This window comes from Nylanderia fulva, unplaced genomic scaffold (genome assembly GCF_048542155.1).
Source record: "Nylanderia fulva isolate GAGA-0341 unplaced genomic scaffold, ASM4854215v1 Scaffold37, whole genome shotgun sequence".
In the NCBI taxonomy this organism is placed as follows: Eukaryota; Metazoa; Arthropoda; class Insecta; order Hymenoptera; family Formicidae; genus Nylanderia; species Nylanderia fulva.
The window spans coordinates 437,161-459,504 of record NW_028190444.1 but is presented as its reverse complement, the minus strand read 5'-3'; the positions used below and the strand labels follow the sequence as shown (position 1 = coordinate 459,504).

General features: G+C 30.8%; 1 protein-coding gene across 3 annotated transcripts in view; it reads left to right on the top strand.

Annotated features, from left to right (window-relative positions):
* LOC114936767 (uncharacterized) overlaps positions 1 to 22,344 on the top strand; it is an 80,383-nt gene that overhangs the window by 44,966 nt on the left and 13,073 nt on the right. For all 3 annotated transcript variants that reach the window (XM_085485467.1, XM_085485466.1, XM_085485465.1), the window contains one exon: positions 18,205 to 18,384. In XM_085485467.1, coding sequence (XP_085341593.1) covers positions 18,205 to 18,384 — 180 coding nt within the window. The remainder of the gene's footprint in view (positions 1 to 18,204; positions 18,385 to 22,344) is intronic.

Here is a 22,344-nt window from a genome sequence, read left to right as displayed (position 1 = left end):
GTGTGTGTGTGTGTGTGAGATTTATAAAATAACGAAACATTTCTCAATAAAAGTATCGTATCGATATCGATACAACTTGGAAATAAAGAAGACCGCAAATCAATCCCTTCTTCAAATTTCAAACTAATTATTTGCGATTTAATTAATCATTGTAAATTTCATATGACGTGCAAGCTTTGTATATATAATAATAGCGTGAATAGCTGTCGAAAGCATTAAACGCGAAATACGAATTTAATTACCTGTTCGCGGAATTTCTGTAATGTATGCTGCAGATTTCGCGAATTCTGTATTCGTTGAAATTATGCTCCTTCCAACGCGTATTAAGAGTCATTTCACCCTTTACGCTTTTATGCGTTTTGGACTCGTGTCCCTGTGATAAACGTCGATATACATATAGGTGTGTTTTCCTTTGAGCTAAATACGGATGCGAGGAAAAGATTTATCGAAGGAAGGTCATACTTGTGTGCGTCTTATCGCGCAATAATTAATATTAGAATCAAGAGAGAGAGAGAGAGAGAATGAGAGAGAGCCTTTTTTTCTTTCGGCTAGCAGTGCGTACATTGTCCTATTTAGGTCACTAACGTCGTAAACCAACAACTGGCACACGTTGTACATGAAGAAGATGTGAGAGAAGCCAACGATGTTCGATGCAACGAGAGATCGACCGCGATTCCGCGGTTAAACTCTCTTTCTCATTCGCGGAACAAAATTATATTAATTATTATAGCTAAATTTTAGCTGTCCCTATATTACACATTAACTTTTATTTATCATGCCTAAATTTTAGCTAATTTTTTTAGCTATGGAACTCTCCGTTAAACTACACTGTAAAAAAATATGTAATATATTACATAAAAAGATGTAAAATTACATAAATGATAAGTGTAATTTTACATATTTTTTAATGTAATTTTATATCTTTTTTACAGTGTATAGCCAAAAAATAATAATTATCATAGCTAAAATTTAGGCATGATAACTAAATTTTAGGTTGTAATATAGAGACTAAAATTTAGCTATGGTAGCTAATTTTTTTCTTTTTCTCTTTTCTCTCTCATTTTCTACATCTTTTGATTATGAAATATATCAGGATTCTGTTAAACGGAGATCATTCTACGAAGACCAATTTGTCAATTTGTATATAATAGGATTTCGCTGAACGAGAAGTTGTTTATCATTGCTCGGGCAAATTCAAAGGAAAGAGACAGATTCTAAAATGATTCAGACACACAATTAATTAAAATATTAATATTGATATTAACATCGTTAATTCGCGATTTGCGATGTTATAGAGCAAAATGCAAATTACAATTTTAATGACTAAGTTTGAATTTAATTCTAATCGAATTTGGCTTAATTATTTTTCCTTTTAGTGATTAAAAATATAATCTTCTAATAATAGTAATTAAATTAAAATAATAGTAATTATTATTATAATCTTCTAAATAATTTTCAGAATAAATAATAAATAAATAATCTAGTACATTATATTTAAAATCAAGCAAACTTTAATCTCTCAGGACTCTAATTTAATTTTTCATATCAAAATTTTTCAAAGAATATCAAGTTAGAGTTAACAAATATTTTATTGAAAATTAGATTTTCTCTTCCTTGTGATTGATCATTATAATGCAGTGTAAACATTTATTCCTTTTTATTCGTAAATATTAACATCTTATTTCGCCTTTATCAAATACGAAAGATTTTTAGTGCGATTATACGCGATGTTTAGCTAGTATTGTTTTTCCACAATTTTTTAATTATTTGTAATAACGTGCGACATTCGCTGCAATCGAGCCATTTAAAAAATACGGCAAGGATATATAATCTAAAATTAATAAGACACACAATTAATTAAAATATTCACATTGATATTAACATCGTTAATTCGCGATTTGCGATGTTATAGAGCGAAATTACAATTTTTCTCACGATGTTTAGCTAGTATTGTTACTCCACAATTTTTTAATTATTTGTAATAACGTGCGACATTCGCTGCAATCGAGACATTTAAAAAAATACGGCAAGGATATACGAAGGAAAGCGAGAAAATATATATATCGAATGCGTGTCGGCAAAAAATCTCGCGTGACGCATATTACGATGTTACATGATCAGAAGCGAGTAAGAATAGTTTCGCAAGCTAATTAATTGCAGGAAGCGAGGAAAAATAATAACGTTGCTGTCCAGTATTCTACCTGCGGACTCATCAACCGCGTGTTGTTTTCGCTGGCCGAGTAAATAAACCTTTATAAGTTTAACGCGAAAATTCGAAGCGAAATAATTTGCTGCTGTGCATCGAACTGTCAACGCGTTGTCGAATAATGATACGATGACCTAAACGTCGCGACGATCTTTTAATTGATACAAATTGACGCGATTGTGAGTAATTGCAAATGCATGATCGTTTTATTGAACTGCAAGCTGCATGTGTCGCTAATTATTTCGCATTCAATCAATCTATAAATAGTGTCTATCAAATGTGCCAATATTTTATAGGTTCTTTCATTTCTGCATAATTTTTTATTTTTTGTTTTGTGTAATAGTTTACAGCTTCTTTAATTTCTTTATCTTTTCATGTTAAGAGGTATTTCTGATCTGCAAAATATTTTAGAGAAGAATTTTATAAAAGAAAGTTAAATATATTAATTTTACTATGTACATACATATTAAAAATATTAATATATACATAGTAAAATTAATCGAAGATATTTATATTATATGTTATTGTGCATATCAATATTTTTTATTGTAGTAAATATTAATCAGAAGAATTCTTACAAAATTCTTTCAATATACTATATTGTCCCACACGATTATCATGATTTTCATAAATATTAAGATAAATAAGGTAATGTAAATTTCAAGAGAAAATTCTCTCTCTGCATTCTAAAAGGCATTCAGAAGATATCTTATGGCTTAAAGATATCTTTGAGATATCTTCTGAACGTCTTCTCGATATGCATCGAGTTGGGATAATTAACCAATTAGTTCAAATTAATATTCTGTCACTCGAAACGCAAAAGTTTTCTATCTCGAAGTTTATAAGTAGAAATGTTTAATTTAATTTAGAGACTGATATCAAACACAGCTTAACGGAGAATGTTATAGCTAAAAAATATTAACTATAGCTAATTCTTTTTTTCCATGATAATATATTATAAGCTCGAAGTTTATAAGCACTAAAAAATGTGTTAAATTAACAAATATTGTATTTAGTTCAAATAAATCATTGATTTGAAACAAATAAATATTTATTTAATCATAAATCGTTAATAAATCATTTATTTGCACGTATTAAAGTAAATATTTGTTAATTTACCGAACTTTGTTTTCAGCGAACAGAAGTTTTTAATTTAATGGTCCCATTTTTTCATGGGTTCGCATCGGCGAATTGTGGAGAATATTACGCAAATTGTTGGTCCCGAATTGTACTGTTCGATGATCGGGATACTCATTTTACGAACGATCGAATCTCGCACGCTGGTTGTTACCCGAAATAGCGTACGGTAGTTTTACTCGACGTGGAACGGTTTCATCGTGACTTGAACCGTTATAGTTACGCGGCGGTTGACGACTCCCAGGGCCTCTGGTATCTTCATTAAAACCGATTACTTCAAATATAAACGCGACGCGATACTTTTATTCACTCGAGAGCATCATTGTTTCTCGGCCGGAAAATTGATTCGAGTCGCAGACATTTTTTCATCGGCAATTACAAATTAATTGGAATTAAATGTCATTATTTTCGATATTATTTTTGTTACGTTCACACACACACAAAATAAATTTATAAGACGTACTTTGCACGTAAGAGAAGACAATTAACTTAATTATCAAGTAGCTGATCTGTGAGACAGAGAGTTCAAAGTACTTTAAATAGGACTTTCTCTTAATATAGATTTTATTTATATCTTTATTTTGCTATTTTTCATGTGTTCTTAACAGAGAAAGTTTATCACTTTTATTTTATTAGTTGTACAAAATATAATATATACATATATTTCAGTTATGTATATTTTATTAATTAAATAATTCATTAATTGAATAATATAACTCAATCATTCTTCTCTTATTTTCTTAACAGAGAAAGTTTATCACTTTGATTTTATTTATTATACAATATAATATATACAAATATTTCAGTTATGTATTTTTTTATTAATTAAATAATTCATTAATTGAATAATATAACTCAATCATTCTTCTCTTATTTTCTTAACAGAGAAAGTTTATCACTTTGATTTTATTTATTATACAATATAATATATACAAATATTTCAGTTATGTATTTTTTTATTAATTAAATAAAATTCACTAATTGAATAATAGCTCATTAACTCCACAATTCTTCTCTTATCTTCTCTTCGTATTTAGATTGGACAATCTTCCTTCGTTACGAATGGGCTTGTTTTTTTTTTTTTTTTGTAGAAGGAATAACACGTGTGTGAGACCCTCTTTTTCCACTATACTTTTTCTGTATTCTAATTCAATATGACTCGCAGAAAGATTGCCGTAATTCTCATAATCGCGAGTTTTACATACCGCGATATGCCGCGGGTTCCTAGGGTTAATCAACGTCTCGGGGCATAGAAAGAGTACCGCTAAGTTGTCTTCTCTCGACTCATAGAACGACGACCTCGCGACGCGACGAGGTAGCAGCTGCCGTCGTCAGCTCGTTTTCGCAACGCGTTCACGTGGTTCACTCGCTCTGTTATTCCGCCGCGTCGGCCTCGTCTTATGTATACCGCGATCGTCGTAACTCTCTCGCGTTCTACATCGTTTCATTCACAAACGCGCGTCGGCGGGTCGGCTTGAATTTTAAATTAATACATAAGCACGGAAAAAAAGAATTAGCTATCGTACACTGAAATCTAAATTATGTCACTTGAATCTGCGGTCGAATATACGTGCAAATAAATGTCAATGTAATATAGGAACTAAATATTTTGTTTAATTGTTACCAAATTATAATTTTTAACAAAATACAAACAATTAAACAAAATATTTAGTTCTTAATATATGGACAGCTAAAATTTAGCTACACGAAATTATTTGACTTGTATGTAATAAGAACTAAATATTTTGTTGAATTGTTACAAAATTATAATTTTCAACAAAATACAAACAATTCAACAAAATATTTAATTCTTATTACATACAAGTTAAATAATTTTTTTCAGTGTAGCTAAATTTTAGCTTGTCCATATATTACACGTGAAATTTAATTATCATGCCTAAATTTTAGCTATGACAGCTAATATTTTTTAGTTATAACATTCTCCGTTAAACTAAAAAATATTAGTTAACATAGCTAAAATTTAGCTATGATAGCTAATTCTTTTTTTCCGTGTAAATGTCAGGGAAATCTGGAAAACCGGGCATTGTCAGGAAATTTGATAAATCTGGAATTGTGAGGGAAAAATCAGGAAATTTTAATTTTTAAGTATCTGCATTTTTTCACATTATTCTACATTTGTCTCAATAATTTGAAATTTTTTATTAAATAAATATAAACTTTTTCTTGACTCCCAGCACTTTAAAACATTTAATTTATTTATCATATATACAAAATATATATTTGGAAAAAATAATACTAAAAAGTCAGTGAAAAAATGAATTTCTGGTCTTGAAAAATCTGAAAAATTCGGAGAATTTTTTTTATCGAGCCTGCTGGACATCCTGATAAGAATGTCGGACAAAAATCGAAGATGCATTAAAATTGCAACGTTTGTTTGCTTTTTTTTATTTGTTTAGGGAAATGAAAATTTTTTTAATATACCGCGAAAGGTTGTAAATATTCATAAAAATTGAATTTCCGTAAGAGGATCCTACCATACTGCGGAATTTTTTCAAGGATTTGTTTTTTATATAAAATCTTTTTAATTTATTTTGTTGAAAGGATTGTGTTGGAAAACTTATATTTTTTTCGATAGCAATAAAACTTTGTCCGCGCAAAAGAACTTTTGATGGAATAATGATGAACGTGAAAGTGTCATGGAGAGGATCATGGACCAATTAAAAAAGTTTTATTGTAGAATGTCTTTAACTTGAAATTTGACATGTGAATTTAAATTTAATTCAAACTTTATACGAAGGTTAATTTAAGGCAGCGTTAAGTGGAGATCAATTTTGAAAGTTTAAATGATTATTAAAGTTATTGTTTGTTCAACTAATAAGTCGAAACAATTAATTTCAGAGACATCTATCATTCATAACTTCATCGTTGGCGGAGGCAAGAATTAATTTAGTTTCACCAATATTCTAATTGAACGCACAGCCGCAAAACTGAATCAATGAAATTATTAAATATGATATGACTCTCGGGTCGATTTCTCTTTCTCTCTGTAGCTATATTACGCAATAATAGCGCGGCATTGGGGAGAAATTAGATTCAATCTGACCTAATAACGTGTTTCCAGCGAAGTCGGTGATCTAGGTACATTTGCGTTCATGATTTCACATAATTGATTTATCATTGAACGAATGTTTTTAAATTGTGATTATTAGAATTGCTAATTTTTCGTAGCATTGAGGGAGAAAGACTTTTACGGAAAAATTTTTTATTTATTAAAATATAACATAAAATCTGCGGAGCAAATGCTAAAATTATAGTAATACATTTACTGCACATTTATTATAATTTTTAGACATAACAAGAGAAAATTAAATTATATTTGTTTCTATAAAAATTTAATGGTTCCAAAAATAGTGCATATATGGAATATCAATTTTTTTTAAATAAAATTTTGTGAGACTAAAATAAAATTTTTCGCATATAGCATGTAATTTTATTCGCGTTTGATAACGCGTTATCGTTATCGCAATATTGGTACATGCACGTGTTATTTTCTATAATCGAGTGATAGACGAAAAATTCAGGGCTATACGATAAAATAATGTCACGTGTTATGGGAATAAGAATGCTGTCATATTAAATTTTAACAGGTAAATTTTATCAACAGATTCTTGGAAAAAATTTGAATTAATTGATGTTAATGGATAAGCTTAATTTTAACTCATAGAGAATCTTTTTAAAGATGGATTTTTAGGCTGAGATAAATAAATAGAAAAGACAAGTTTATAACCACATATTTAACAATCTTTTTTTTTTCGCAAGGCCGTCCGTCAGACGAAATGTTGACCCAGCTGACAATCTAATTTGAAATCGACAGGTTTGATATGTGCTCTATATGTTGTCCGTCGCGAAAACTTTCTGCGATAAAACTTGACTGCGCCATGACCCCTTTTTTTAATGCACTTCTTTGCCGAACGCCATGATTTCTCACGATCGCCTCATCTTCGATTATTTTTTGTTTATTTTTTCTTGTTTGACAAGTCCGTCGAAGGCTCTGCCAAGATTCTACACACATGTTCGAGGACAATCGCGATTTTATTGGCACTTCAAGGTTTGCGAAATATTAAGAGAGAAGTATACAAAATGTCAAGATGCATTAGCTTATCATAAATTAAAATGTGTATTTTGTATCTACATTTTTTTTTGAAAAATAATAACGTCGCAATAACTTTCTTGAGAAGTTTTTAATAATAATAAATTCATTTAGCGATTAAATCTTGCAATATATTTGTAAGCTACAAGATTCATCTATTTTAAACTTAATTTGTGAGTATTTTATTTATATTATTTATTATTTATGTTATTATTAGAATCCAATTATTTGTTGCGAACGTTCTTTATATGAAAATCTTGAAATAAACTTTTTATTGGATAATTTCGGAGTAACTTGTCTTTGCGACACGAAATAACTAATATCGTTTCGAGTTGCTTTTGAGAGCCAGTCTAATGAGAATTAATTGGAACAAGGTGCGAAGGCATGAATAGTGCAAGGTAATGAAAAAAAAGATGACATCGAGAGAGGATGGGCACGTGTGAGGACACTCGTTGTTTAAAATTTCAAGTTGGAATATCGAACGGTTTATAGAGGTCGAGTACAGACGCGCGCGTACACGTGTAACAACTGTCATATTACATGTACACAGAGAACAGGGTGTTCTCAATTATACAACAAAATATCAGTGATTAATTACGAATATTTGATAAGAATAAAATGTTAAATGGAATCGACTGACAATATTAAATATACATATAAAGGATTTTCACATTTTTTTATATGTAATCAACGAAGGGAAAATCATACACTGTAAAAAATATGTAATTTGTAAAATTACATGAATAATAAGTGTAATTTTACATATATTTATATGAAAATGTATATATTTTCATTATTTATCGTGTAATTTTACCCTTATTTTTTAACTCTTATATTTTTCTGTAACATGTTACATATTTTTTTACAGTGTAGCTTGCGCGTTCAGAGATTAAGGGACAACCTTTAAGAGAGTTGAATTTTTTATCGTTTATAAAATGTTTTGCGTAGGACTGATCGGTAAATGCAACACCATGTACGCATAATGCATTTTGAGAATCTTTCAATAGGTTACAACTTGTTCGAGATTTTATATGCTTCATTGGAAATACGTATCGCGATGAAACCGGAAGCCGTGATACGCTTCGCTCTAAATATCGAATAGCAGATTATAATCCGACCGCAAGTTTAAATCGCTCCGTTTGCGATACCTTTTAGCTTTCTTTTCTTTCTTTCTCGTTTTTATCTTTATTATTGTTCAGCTTTATTGGTATATATTGCAAGACCAGATAAAGTTCTCTTTATAGAAAAGAAGTTAGATTTATATATATATATATATATATATATATATAATATTAAAAAAAATTAAAAGTTATATATATATATGTATATATATTATATAATAATATATATTTATAATATATTTTATATATATAATAAAATTATATATATATAAAATATATTAGAAATATATATTATTATATAATATATATACATATATATATAACTTTTGATTTTCTTAATATTTGAAGTGCCATGAAAAAAATTATAGATTGCGTATTGTAAAATCTATTACGAAATATGAAAAATAATATATTAGTATAAAAAATTAATATAAAACATAAAATATTAAATGAAACATTTGTATCAAATGTGATTATTACGTTTATTAGATTAGAGCTCGTGATTTCTCTATCATTATCTACTGTATATATCAATATGAGATTAGATTGAAATCTGAATTATGCTAAATTAGATGAATTTCAGTCCTTGATTACAAAAATGTCTTTCGCGAAGATTGAATCATTCGCGTGTTATCGGAATATTTGTTCCTCGCGATGATATAGCGGGTCTTCTGATCTATTTTCGAAGACCAGTCGATTTCTTACATTCATAAATAATATCTTACATTTATACTAGTGCAAATATATATATGTATATGCGATCGTATATCTATATCTAACGTTTCTTATATAAATAGAAAGACGTACGCGAGATTAAATTCGGGATCCGTCAAATATTCAAAAAATTTTGAATAAGTCATCTGTCCTCGCTGATTACTGATTCGCCATGTTCCCTTGGAAAAACATTTAATCGATATATATACATGTACATTTTATTAATAGAAGAGAGTTTCTCACAATATCTACTTTGCGTGTACCGTAAACGTTAAAATTCTTATTTTTTTTGCAAATGCGTCATAATGGCGATTTCTATTTCGACTTTACATTAGCATCTATTGTACATTTATATCGTGATATTAGCCTAAATTGCTTTATGATATATCGTAAGAAGTCATGTTCAGTAGATTTTACAGATTCATTGGATTATACATAAATAAATATTCGCATGCTCGTCATAATTTAAGTCCAAGATGGTTGAAGAAGTTACGATATGATAGTTTTTTATCTTCATCATTATGAGACACGTTAACTTAAAGAAACATTAGGAAAAGTTGAAAAATATATTATTCATATTTACAACCGCGTATGGCTCTTTACGTCTTTTTAGTGATTTATATTCATATTCATATTTTTCCCTGTAATTTGCTAAACGAAGTTTTAATTCCTTCATTTCTACATATTTTATCTCATATCATTCTATATGCAATAACGAGTATTCATTACTATTAAGCTTCGATTAAAGAAGCTAGTTGATGAAATATGACATATTAGTTTATTATATTTATTTTTTAATCATTTTATTGAATAGTAAAACATCATTAAGCTAAATTATTGTTTAATTATTATTTAATATTAAAAAAAAATTGTGGAAAATTTAATAACAAAAATAGTTTTCAGCTAAATTTTTATGTAACAGCGAGAATTTAAATCAGAATATATATTATTGGAATATCTAATGACGATAAAAGTTTAAAAATTATGCGTAAATCGTTTATTTGGAAGAAAAATACAATTTTAATTTAAATTTCAGAATTTTTAAATGTACAATTACGCATGATTTTTTTAATTCGAATTTTTTACTAAGAAAAGTTCTGCGGCAAATTTAACAATACATGATTTGGCATTTTTTTAATGGCATAAGGATTTTTTGCGAGGATCCATCAATCTATTGTTCAAGCGTATCTTCACTTGACGTGAACCTTTTAATAATTGCATAGGAAAAATTCCTTGACCTGCCGATGCAAATTATTCGACAAGAATATTCCGTGACGTGTCACGAATTTTTTTCGGTATATTTTTTTATTTTTCCTTTGAGAAAGAGCTGTTAATACTGCATAATCAACCGACTGTTGCTTCTATAATATCTAAACGTGATGTTGAAATCATTTGTATATCGAATCACCGAGTTTGAACATGTATAAATACATAAAATAAATAAAACATTTAGAATGTTTTATGCTGGTGTCGAAAGAAAGAGAGAGAGATAGATAGATAGATAGATAGATAGAGGGAGAGAGGTAAAATTGGATTAGATTCAAACATTACAGAAACTCAATGATTGGTAATGAATGAGAAAATAACATGAGAGTTGCTCTTTCTAAATTTTGTACCAAATTTCTTTTTTAGAGCAAAATTTTTCATTTTATTTGCTAGAATTTCATTAATTTTATTTGCATTGAAATATGAAGTTTGTTAAATTAGGAAGACAATAAGAGAATAAAATTAAGTTAAATTTCGTTAAAATTTTACAATAAATTTCACGCTGAATTTAATTAAAAGTTTATGATAAATTTATATTTTTATATAAGATAAAATATGACATTTATAATTTATAATTTATCTTAATATGAACAATTATAATGCCCCATCTTTTCTAAAATCTAAACTGATTCAATTATAAAATTTGAAGATATACACTTATATGTATAATATAGATTTATCACACAAGAAAATTTATTAACCAAATTGTTACAAGACATTATTTATGAATAATTTTTTAAAATGTCTTCTAATCATCAGCGATGATAAGACACATTTTTGAAACCCTAAGGGTGACACTATAAACACATGTATAATACATTACACTGTGTATGCCATTCGTGCATATGGAATAAGGAGAGGTCATGCGTGTTGTTTTTTGGGGACAGTGACTAATTACCTAGCGTCATGCAATCGTATGCATTACATCGACTATGTTCCTTTTTTCAAGCACACTATATCAAAAAACATGCATGCATAAACGCGTTGCACGAAAAAATAAATACAAACAGGCGCAACAATTTTAATTTTTAAATCAAGAAAATAAACGTGAACTCAAAATACTAATATCTATGATATTTTAGTTTTTCGAAAGACAAATTAAAAATGTAATTATATATAAGTATTTTTTCTTTGAAAAATCTACATATATTATTTCAAATATTCATTTGTCATTGCTGACATCATATTCATCAAAGTTATGACGTATTCACGCAAGATAGATGATTGATTATGCAATGATCAGTGCAGTCTTTGAGCTTGTTATTCGAATTAAATGTAAATATACGCTGTCACTTAAAATCGATGATTTTTTTCAAAGAGAAATTGTCATCTACGTATAAATTTTACGGATGAATTTCTGATAAATGTCATTGTAAAACAAGTATCATAACTACAAACGTCTATTGTTTTAAATAAAACAATATATTTATTTATATTTATTTTTATGATTGTATATACACGGTAAAAAACATTTCGTATTTCTGTTGAAATTATCTTGTGTAGAAATTTTTGTGTTAAAATTTTAACATACTCTTATGTTAATATAACATATTGTCGTTATGTTATTTTGACATTTGTCTGTTGAGTCATAATATTCACTATTTTTAAGTGTTAAAACAACACATTTAAATGAAAATGTACAAATTTTTGCTTATATTATATTTTTTTGTGTTATTTTTTCACATATTACGTGTGTTATTTAATTACATAATTGTTTTCTGTTAAATTAACATTAAAATTAGAGTGGATAAATTGGGACATGTGAAATGTGTTAAATTTAACACAATTTTTTTTACTGTGTATATATATATATATATATTATATATATAAGCGTATATTTGGTTTTTAAAGATATATAATTTAAATATTTCCCGAAGATATTTTATTATATTCTTTTTCGTTTTTTATTACGCTCCTTTTCAATTTGTTTTTATCTGTTAAAATCTTTTTGAATTTTTTTCCATTATTTATAATCGGGTTTCGAGAAAGATGCATCCTATATACATAATTTTCTCGTAAAAGAGATGGGAAGCGCTGAGAAGCTCGCATCTCCAAGAAATCGATGGACGGCTCCATGCCGCTAACGTGCATAAATATGCAAACGCATTCGCCGTCAAGAAAATGTATACGACGGTATCTACATACTTGCGCTTTCATGCGATCGCGCGCTCAAGATGAAGGATTTTTCTTTCCATCTCGTTATCTCAACATATCGCGTTTGTCACACGCTACAAATTATTCTGCGAGATATGTTTGTCGATATTTAGTTTTATCATATCTAATTCAGTAAGTCCAAAATGTGTCATTCCGATTTCACCGACAATAATGAGATCCGAGATGAATCTGATTTTAATTGAATTATTGACCCATCATTGTCACGTGAATTATTAAGACAATTATTATTAATTATTAATAATTTTATTCATAATTATTATTAATTTTATTAATAAATATTATTAATTTAATAAATATTATTAATTGTATTAATATAATCATTATTAAGATAATTAAATATTAGGTTATATTATATTGTTAAAATAAGATATAAGATTATTATATATTGAGATAATTAAAATTATAGATTGATGTATATAATATATATTTTTCAAAATAATGTTTTGAATATTTGATCATCGTAATGAGATCTTTACTACGACACACATTGGATTACTCGTGAATCAATTTTTGTTCTATAACTTCGTGTTTACGTCGCGCCGAGTCGTGTTGTGCCCCGTGCTACAAGGCGGAACTTTTTCAAATGCTTCTTCCGGGTCTCTAACACACGTTTCTAGAACTTTGTACAAGTGTCGCGTCGCGTGACGTGTTTTTGCGCGGCCTTCGAGAAAGTACTCCGCGCAATCGCGCGCACCTGACGCATCTCAATAATGCAGAATATATACCGCGATATACTCTGCATGTTGGTGGTACTTTTTTTATTGGTATCATGTTTACGGGGCCGCGTCTGCTTTGCATAGTACAGAGGAGGGAGGTTGGTTTTAATCAAATTCTGAGATGTGTGTCCGTGACCGCTGCTTGCCACGTGGTATAAGATAATGACAGATCGCAACTTTATGGAATCCTATATACGGTGTCATGCACGTGCACGATTATGCTAAAGCAGCCGGCGATCAATCCGGATATCTTAACGACTTAAAAGATTAATAAGCCAATCAATTTCTCGGTTAGAGATTTGTTTCGATTAGGGCTGTATATGCTAAAGTAACCGCCCATCATAACAATCGGAAGTCTCGCGACTTGAAAAAAGATTAATGGACTGATTAATCTTACGAGCGAACTTTCGATTAGATTGTGGGCGAAAATACTCAAGCTTTTAGCATATTGTTGCCCCTGTCCAGAAATTTAATTCTAATTGTTTATTAATTATAATTTATATATAGTTGAACATTTGTCAGGGTGTCTAGCAGTTAGGGAAATCTAGAAAACCGGGCATTGTCAGGGAATTTGATAAATCTGGAATTGTCAGGGAAAAGACAGGAAATTTTACTATTTATCTGGATTTTTCCACATTATTCTACATTTGTTTCAATCATTTGAAATTTTTTATTAAATAAATACTCGTATTATTTTATTTCAATGTGTGTGTATTATATATTTAAAAATATATTATAACATTGCCCAAGAATCATAATATTGTTTAAGAACTTTATTTTAAATCTTTTTTTTTATTAAAAATTAATACATTAATTTTATTAAAAATAAAATTTGATATAATATAAATAAAAAAGATTATTTAAATAGTTTATAGTGACATGTTTGTTTCGATTATAGTACATAATGCAGATTGTATAATTGATTTAATTTTTTGTTTTAACTTCCGAACCTTTTCATTGTCGACAAAAATATCTCAAGGATTTCATGATGTAATATTTAATTGATTTATCATATAGCTATATGCAAATGATATATGTATTTAGAAAATAAAATAACTAAAATATATAATAAACTATATAATAAAATATAATAAAATATAATAAACTAAAAAGTCAGAGAATTTTTTTCATTGAGTCTGCTGGACATCCTATTTATATAACTCTGTGGCTTATAATTTAATTAATTTACACCCCCGCATTTATTTTTTTTTGCTATTTTATATACATATATACAATCTATGAATTTGTCTCTGTATTTTATTTCCTACATTTTTCTATGTATTTATCTTTTTGTGTACACATATTTCTTTGTATTTCTCTCTTCTCTACCTGCATATTTCTATTTTTCTATATTTACAAACGACTAATATTATAGTACATCGTTTAACAAGAACAATGAATTTGACCGTGTCTATTGTTGACGTTCGATTTTAAATTGTAGCCAACGATTCTCTCGTCATTCACTCTCGTTAGTCCTTATTGACACGCACAGCTTGAGAGAAACGATATTCGGAAGTGACTGCCAAAGGCAAGGACTCGATGTCGACGTGAGAGATTTCTTTCCAGTCCGTAGACTGGATCAGCGACTAATGGCAAAATATTTTGCACTTCCTCTCGGTTCAATGACGTGTCGCGTTTCACGGGAAACTCGAGCGTGTGTTTCCGCATGCATCAATTTGCCGGGGGAATAATGTTCATTCAAACATCCGAAGTGACGCAAACCGGCGTAAAATTCCTCTTTTTCGCCCTCCCTCGTTTAGCAATTGTAATTGTTTGCTATGATATGTTTAAAAACAGCACATATTGGAATTACTCGCCTACGTATATCACTGATGCACAATTGTACAGAGAACAGATTTAATTTTCAGTAAATAATTGTTTCTCTCTCGTAAATACTTCAACATTAATCTATGATTTTTATAAATTTAGTTCTCCCAATATTATGAATATTAGAAATAAATTAACTTGTTTTCGATATTATTTATATAAAAATGATAATATTTATAAGGGAGTCCCACGCACAAAAAAATTTTTTTTAATTCATTAGTTTACTCCGACATGGGAATCACCTTGTTGCGAATAAATTTCATCCTCAGAGGGATGCCTGCTTTTTGACGCGTAAAGTTACATCGTTAATAGTGTAAGTGATCCCGCCACCATTACTGAATTTCGATCCACTCTCCTTGTTTGGTGGAGAGACCGGGTATCTATACAGAATGTCCCAAAATTAATACCTGTTAATGGCAGATACCTGGGATCATTTAGAGACGATTTTTCTTTAGCGAAAATGTCGAGGAAGACCATCATTTTTTGCTATCATGTATCTTCTTAACTAAGCCTTAAATTAAAATTCTATTAAAGTAAACTGTACATCAAATTAATAAAATTGTTAATATTTTATTTCCACAAGGCTTTTTGCGAAAAACTTATTTTCAATCGCTTATAATTCGAAAATGATTGATGCCTCGCCATTTTCGTTGAGGAAAAATCGCCTCCAAATTATCCCAGGAATTTGTCACAATTTTGGGACACCCTTTATATCTGCTGTCCGCGATATTCGATCCGCGTGAATAAAGCGCGAATCCTATAAGTGCAAGCATACTCTAGGATTATAGAACAGGGGGTTGGCTGTCCACGCAGGTGCGCGCTAGAGGATTTGTCAATTATGAATGAGGTCGCGAGGGTAGGACACCTTTACGTGTCCGACGACGATCAGTCTGTCATCCCGGCTGGTCCGTGGAATATTAGACTCGCGCGCGAATAGATTTCAGTCGCTCATCGCTTTTTTCCGCCTCTGACAGATTCCTCCAATTCCTCTTGTTTCTTCACTTATCTTCGCTCGACTTCTTCTCTCGATCGGCACCGCTGGATCGGTGCTGGATCGTTCTTCAGGGTGTCTAGTGATCCGGGAAATCAATCAAAACATTTAATTGATTTATCATATAGATATATGCAAATTATATATTTGGAAAAAATAATACTAAAAAGTCAGGGAATTTTTTTCATCGAGTCTGCTGGACACTTTGCTGTTGCAAAGAGAGACGGATCTTCATCTTCACCCTGAAGAGACCATATCGCTTCGAGAATGAACATCATCTTTCTCGCGAGGTTGGCTCTGCAATTGCTGGGCGCCAAGTGGCGGCAATCGAGGAGAGGAATGTTCCGGAAGTGTCGATACCAGCGTGGTTTCTATTAATTTTTTTTTTTTTTTTTTTTTTTTTTTTACAATTGTTTCGCAGACCTTTCTATCAGCGAAAGGGGCGCGTTCGCCTCATTGTGCACCGTCGCGGTCAAGGCAGGCTTGTTAAAGGCAACCTGGCTCGTTGAACCCGATGAGGTGTGGTTATTCTCGCGCCTCGAGGAGAGACCGAAACTGGTTCGTTAGTCATCGCAACGTTGTTTTTTTTCGCTCCGTTCGGCTTTATCTCATCTCGATAGCTCTCCTTTTTATCCTTCTCGGTTCCGCAAGAAGTTGGCTGGCGATCAACACTTATACAACTATTTATAATCGCTACTATTTTTTGATTTTTATTTGTCAACCGCTGTCTTCTATCCCTATCTCATCCATCATCGCCTATTATTTCCTCGATATTCTGTCATTATTCAGCAGAAGCGATAAGCCGAATAAAAGCTGATATAAGTAGAGCATCGCGCATAGAGTATTTATATGAACCTTGTGACACATATGTGCTTAATCCATCGCGTTTACCAATCGTTATTCGAAAGAATGTTGCCGTCGTGCTGAATTATTGGTGAATCATCGCATTTGACAATTGCACGCGATAACGAGAATAATTTTTACCGAGAATCGCTTTGACATCTGTCAGCTTCTGTTCGATAATAACCAAGCGGATTAATCCGATTGGCTCACGTCGATTGTCGACCAGCTGGTAGTCGCTGTTGAAGCATTATTCCCGAGAAAAACTCAGGAGATACCCTAAACCAATAATAATAAAAATAATAATATTGTGTCTCACGAACGGATCGAAACGATGATGGAGTTCGAAACGCAAGCGTTGATCGAGCTCTGCTTCTCAACTCGCCCACTCACAATAACCAGGGCAAGGTACGTGACTTTGAACACCTTGCTCGGTGTTGCGACTGTGCGATAATCTCTTGCGAGAGTAAATAACGTCACGCGTATCTTATCCAAATCTAGAATTAATCGCCAGACATTTGATTCAATCGAGAAGAAAAGATTATATACTTTGTGAAACAAAAAACTGAACATGATGTATCGCAGAAACAAATCACTTTCGTTTATCATGAATGATAATTGTAGTTGATGACGTAGACTGCTGTATGACGCAGGAAATCTGATGTTACGAATTAGCGTATAATTTTTTGGTTGGCGAAATTTATCTGTTTTTTTATTGAATTATTTTTTTTTGATTTGTTAATTCAACGCAATAATTCATTTTTATTTTATATTGTAGAAGTAAACAACAACAAAAATAAAATAACATAGTTGAAACAATAAAATATTCCCGATCAACAGTATTAATTGTCATATTTATTTATCAGAAATAAAAGTGCTTTATTTTCTGATCAAAACATCCAAATTATATATAACGCACTCTCTGACTAATGAATATCTATTTTTACACTGTAATTATGCGAACCATAGATAAATAATTCTGAAATAAAAGAAAAAAAAAGAAAAATGTGTGTTGGAGTATCGAATAAACAAGTCAGAGCGATCTCACGAAACCACCCACTCTCCATCGAGTCCCAGCTAATGTAACGTTTTGTTTCCAGGTCTGCGGGGTCCATAGGCGCACGGTCGGCACCCAGCACACCCTTACAAGCTGTCCCCGATGTGCCGCAGGCCGCGGGCCAGCAATCGATCAGCGGGTCCCAGCTCACTGTGGCCGGCGCCAGCAGCTACCCTCAGCCTCCTAGGAGCCCAAGTCACGCGGCCTTGCGATGTAACGAGAGGTGAGTGAAATGCTCCCATTTCAGGGTGTTTGACAGAGTGAATTTTCTGTTGGAATTTACCCTGAAAATCGTGGTAATCATGGACAATATGATATTGGGAGAATTTTATAAGAATTTCTCTTAATATTTATCACAATAAAAAATATTAATATGTACATAGTAAATTTACTATACTAAATTTTATTATGTATATATACTAAAATTTACTATGTACATATATTAATATTTTTTTATTGTGATAAAAAATTAGTAAATTTTAGTATATATACATAGTAAAATTTACTATAGTAAATTTACTATGTACATATTAATATTTTTTATTGTGATAAATATTAATCAGAGAAATTCTTATAAAATTCTTATAAAATTTTACTATGTACATAGTCAAATTTACTATGTACATAGTAAAATTCACCGAGCATATTTTATATTTTATTGCGGTAGATATTACTATTTTTATTGTGGTAAATATTAATTAAATTCTAAGAGAAAATTCTCTCCGTATAGCAGTGAGGAAAATCTGGAAAACCGCGGGCAATGTCAGGGAATTTTATGAATCTGGAATTGTCAGGGAAAAAAGTCAGGAAATTTCATTATTTATCTGGCTTTTCACATTATTCTACATTTGTCTCCATAATTTGAAATTTTTTATTAAATAAATATAAACTTTTCCTCGACTCTCAGCACGCTAATTTTCTATGTTATTAAAATTCGATTCATCTACAGCGTGTTCGTTCATTTATATTTTTATCGTCGTGTTATTTTATTTCAATGTGTTTAATAGAGCCAAAACTAAAAAATTTGATATAATATAAATAAAAAAAGTGATTATTTAAATAGTTTATAGCGACATGTTTCGATTATCGTACATGCAGATTGTATAATTGATTTAGATTTTTGTTTTACCTTCCGAACCTTTTCATTTTTGACAAAAATATCTCAAGAATTTCTGAAATTTTATGATTTAACATTTAATTAATTTGTTATATAGATATATGCAAAGTATATATGTATATTTGGAAAAAATAATATTAAAAAGTCAGGGCAAAAATTAATTTCTGGCCTTGGAAAATTTGAAAAAGTCAGGAGATTTTTTTCATTGAGTCTGTCGGACATCCTGCATTCGTAAAATCCACGAATTTTTGTGTAATCACGAATCTAAGAGCTCGAGACCGCCTTCCCGCGCAAAATTAAACGATCGATATAACGTTAACGTTATATTATTAATTAATGCACTTATAGACACAAGTTGCGGAGACAAAGTATGGATATTACAGAAGTTGAGATATTAATTTTTAAATCGAAAGTTACAAACGCGACATAAATTATGCGATTTTCATATTTTTTAATTTTAATATCCCATTTATTTTTTCAACTTTTTTACTTAGCGGTCGTATGATGTATTAGATGATGCTTTATGGCTTTGTATGTGCAAGGAACCATTTTTTTTGATATTCTTCTCGCAATATTACGGACAGTGATGAATAGCTTTGCACATACGCGCGCTTTTAATAACGTTATCTACGTCGAATATCTATTTTCGCGAAGTAGTTGCACGTATGCTATCGGCTCTCGAAAATTATCGATAAGGCATCTCTGATAATGATAATGTCGCACCTGCGCACACATTGCAGAAGAGGGACGGAGGAGAGTGATTATAGACGCGGAAAATAAGACGTTACATGCTTCTGCGATAAGACGTTATAATTATCTTTTGTTCCTTCCTTTCTCTTTCTCGGGAAACGTTTCCGTGCGATATAGTTGCCAGATCACAAGTATCTACCTGTGTATTGAATGTCTCTATTGACTGCACAGTTATTTACGGTGCTCAAATATTATAACGGCACACGTGGACGGAATGTATTGGGAATGTGAGGTCAGACAACTTCCTTTGATCGAGACTTGAGTGAAAAATATATCTGCAAGAAAAATAATTACGTAATTGCTAAAAGCGAGCGGAAATTTTAGCAGCACTTCTCTGCATCCAATTAACAGATCTTAATTGCAACGATGCATTTTCTTATAGTATAAATATGGTATTTCTTATCTCTAATCTTCTCGAAAGCATGTATAATATATATTGAACAAAATTTGAAACTGGATTTTCTATTCTATTTTTCTTATCCATCGATTATAGATTAGCTCACATGGTGCTTAGTAAAACTCGATTGGAATGATACAATTCGGTTTTATATGAATCATACGTTATATTTCTCTCACATATTTACAATTGCGTAAGAATGCTGCTTTCGTCACTTTGTAAATTTTTATCAGACCTGTAAATTGATATCGCGTTAGCACTTATCGATTTTTGCAGATAGAATATAAGTATCTTTTAAAAATTTAAAAATTTGCGTATCGAATCAGATAATACTCCGATGTAGATTGGAATTTTCACTGCGTGTTTAGCGTTAAATATCGCGTACTTGGACAGCGCTTCTTGCAATGTTAAATCATGTCGAGAATAGAAGTGTGTTTTGAAACAGTTCACTCGTGTGGGAATGTTTTGCGGCCATTCTTACAATAGCTGTGTTACACCGTCCATAAACGGTTATTACGATACGAAACATGACGTCGCAGGCATTATCTGCGTAAAAATTGCCTTTTGTGTTTAAGCCGATATACAAAATATAAGAATCTCATCAATTTCTCGATAGAGTATAATGTTTCTTAAATAAAATTAAAAACCGATTTTTTTCTCGTATGAAAATAAAAATGTTTATTTTCGTAAACAAAAAAAAATTATCGAGCAAACAATTCTTTTTTACAAAAAATGACGTTTCATAAACTTTTTACGTACGAATACGATTTGACCTTTTCGACGTGGAAACGATTTATTCATGCAATTTTTTTAATGTTTACAAAGTCCAACTTAGCCAACTTGAGAATTTTTAATTGAAGAAATCTGCGCATTTTTTTACTATATTTTTTTACAGACATTTTGACACATCAAAGAAACTGATATTACTCGCGCACACGCGATAAATATGTATAATTCTTTTTTTTTATGCTAAGTCTTTTCATTAATGCTAGTCCCTATGTATAAGCTTTTATATCTCATTCATATTTATGCTGTAGAAATGCTGTTCTATTCAAGAAAAAAAATTCAGAGGTCAGTTTTAACAACTAGCCCGATAAAAATTATGATCGCTTTTTATATGCAATGACATGTACAGATGATATCGCGACAGACAAATCCGGAATAAGAAAGAGGCGTGTGGAAAGTATAGTCCGCTACAGACGTCACATTAAATGTTAATGCTCCGAAAAAAAAAAACGCGACAAATGGGAGATAATTCGATATCGCTTCCTGTCTCGTGCGTGGAACATCTTGACGAAATGATTCCGCGCCGGATCGATCCACGCCTTCCCAACCTTCTCCATCACAATAAAGCCTCCTCTTATCGTATCCCTTGCCCTCTTCATCGTTGGCCATTTTTTTTTATCTCGTCGCGTATCATTATCGGGCTTACGTTTGCATCCGCCATTTATCGCCGTCGCGGTTTTTTTTTCGCGGTTCCGGAGAAATCCTCTTAATCGAACGCGATGGCTGAACGGACACACTCCAGACAGTCTCCCACGTGTTATCACCGACATCAGCAGCGGATTGTTAAACCCCAGCGCGCGATTCTACTTGCATCAGTCTCGCGTTAAGCCGCACATCGAGCGGTCGCCTTCACGTATGAAGGAAAGATGAATCGAATTGAGATCAGTGATTCGGATTCGGATTGACGTCCGGACATTTTTATTGCAATTTGTTACTCCGGTTAGAAGAAATCTGACTGTAAGAGGAGGGCTAGAGGCTGTACATATACTTAGGCATTTAATTAGTTTTATTTGTATTATTTTATTAGATAATCTGTGTACTCTCTCTCGAGATGCAGTATTTGAATTTTGTCAATTATTACAGATAAGGTCTGAATTTAACTTCATATTTCATTTTTCTAAATTAATTTAATT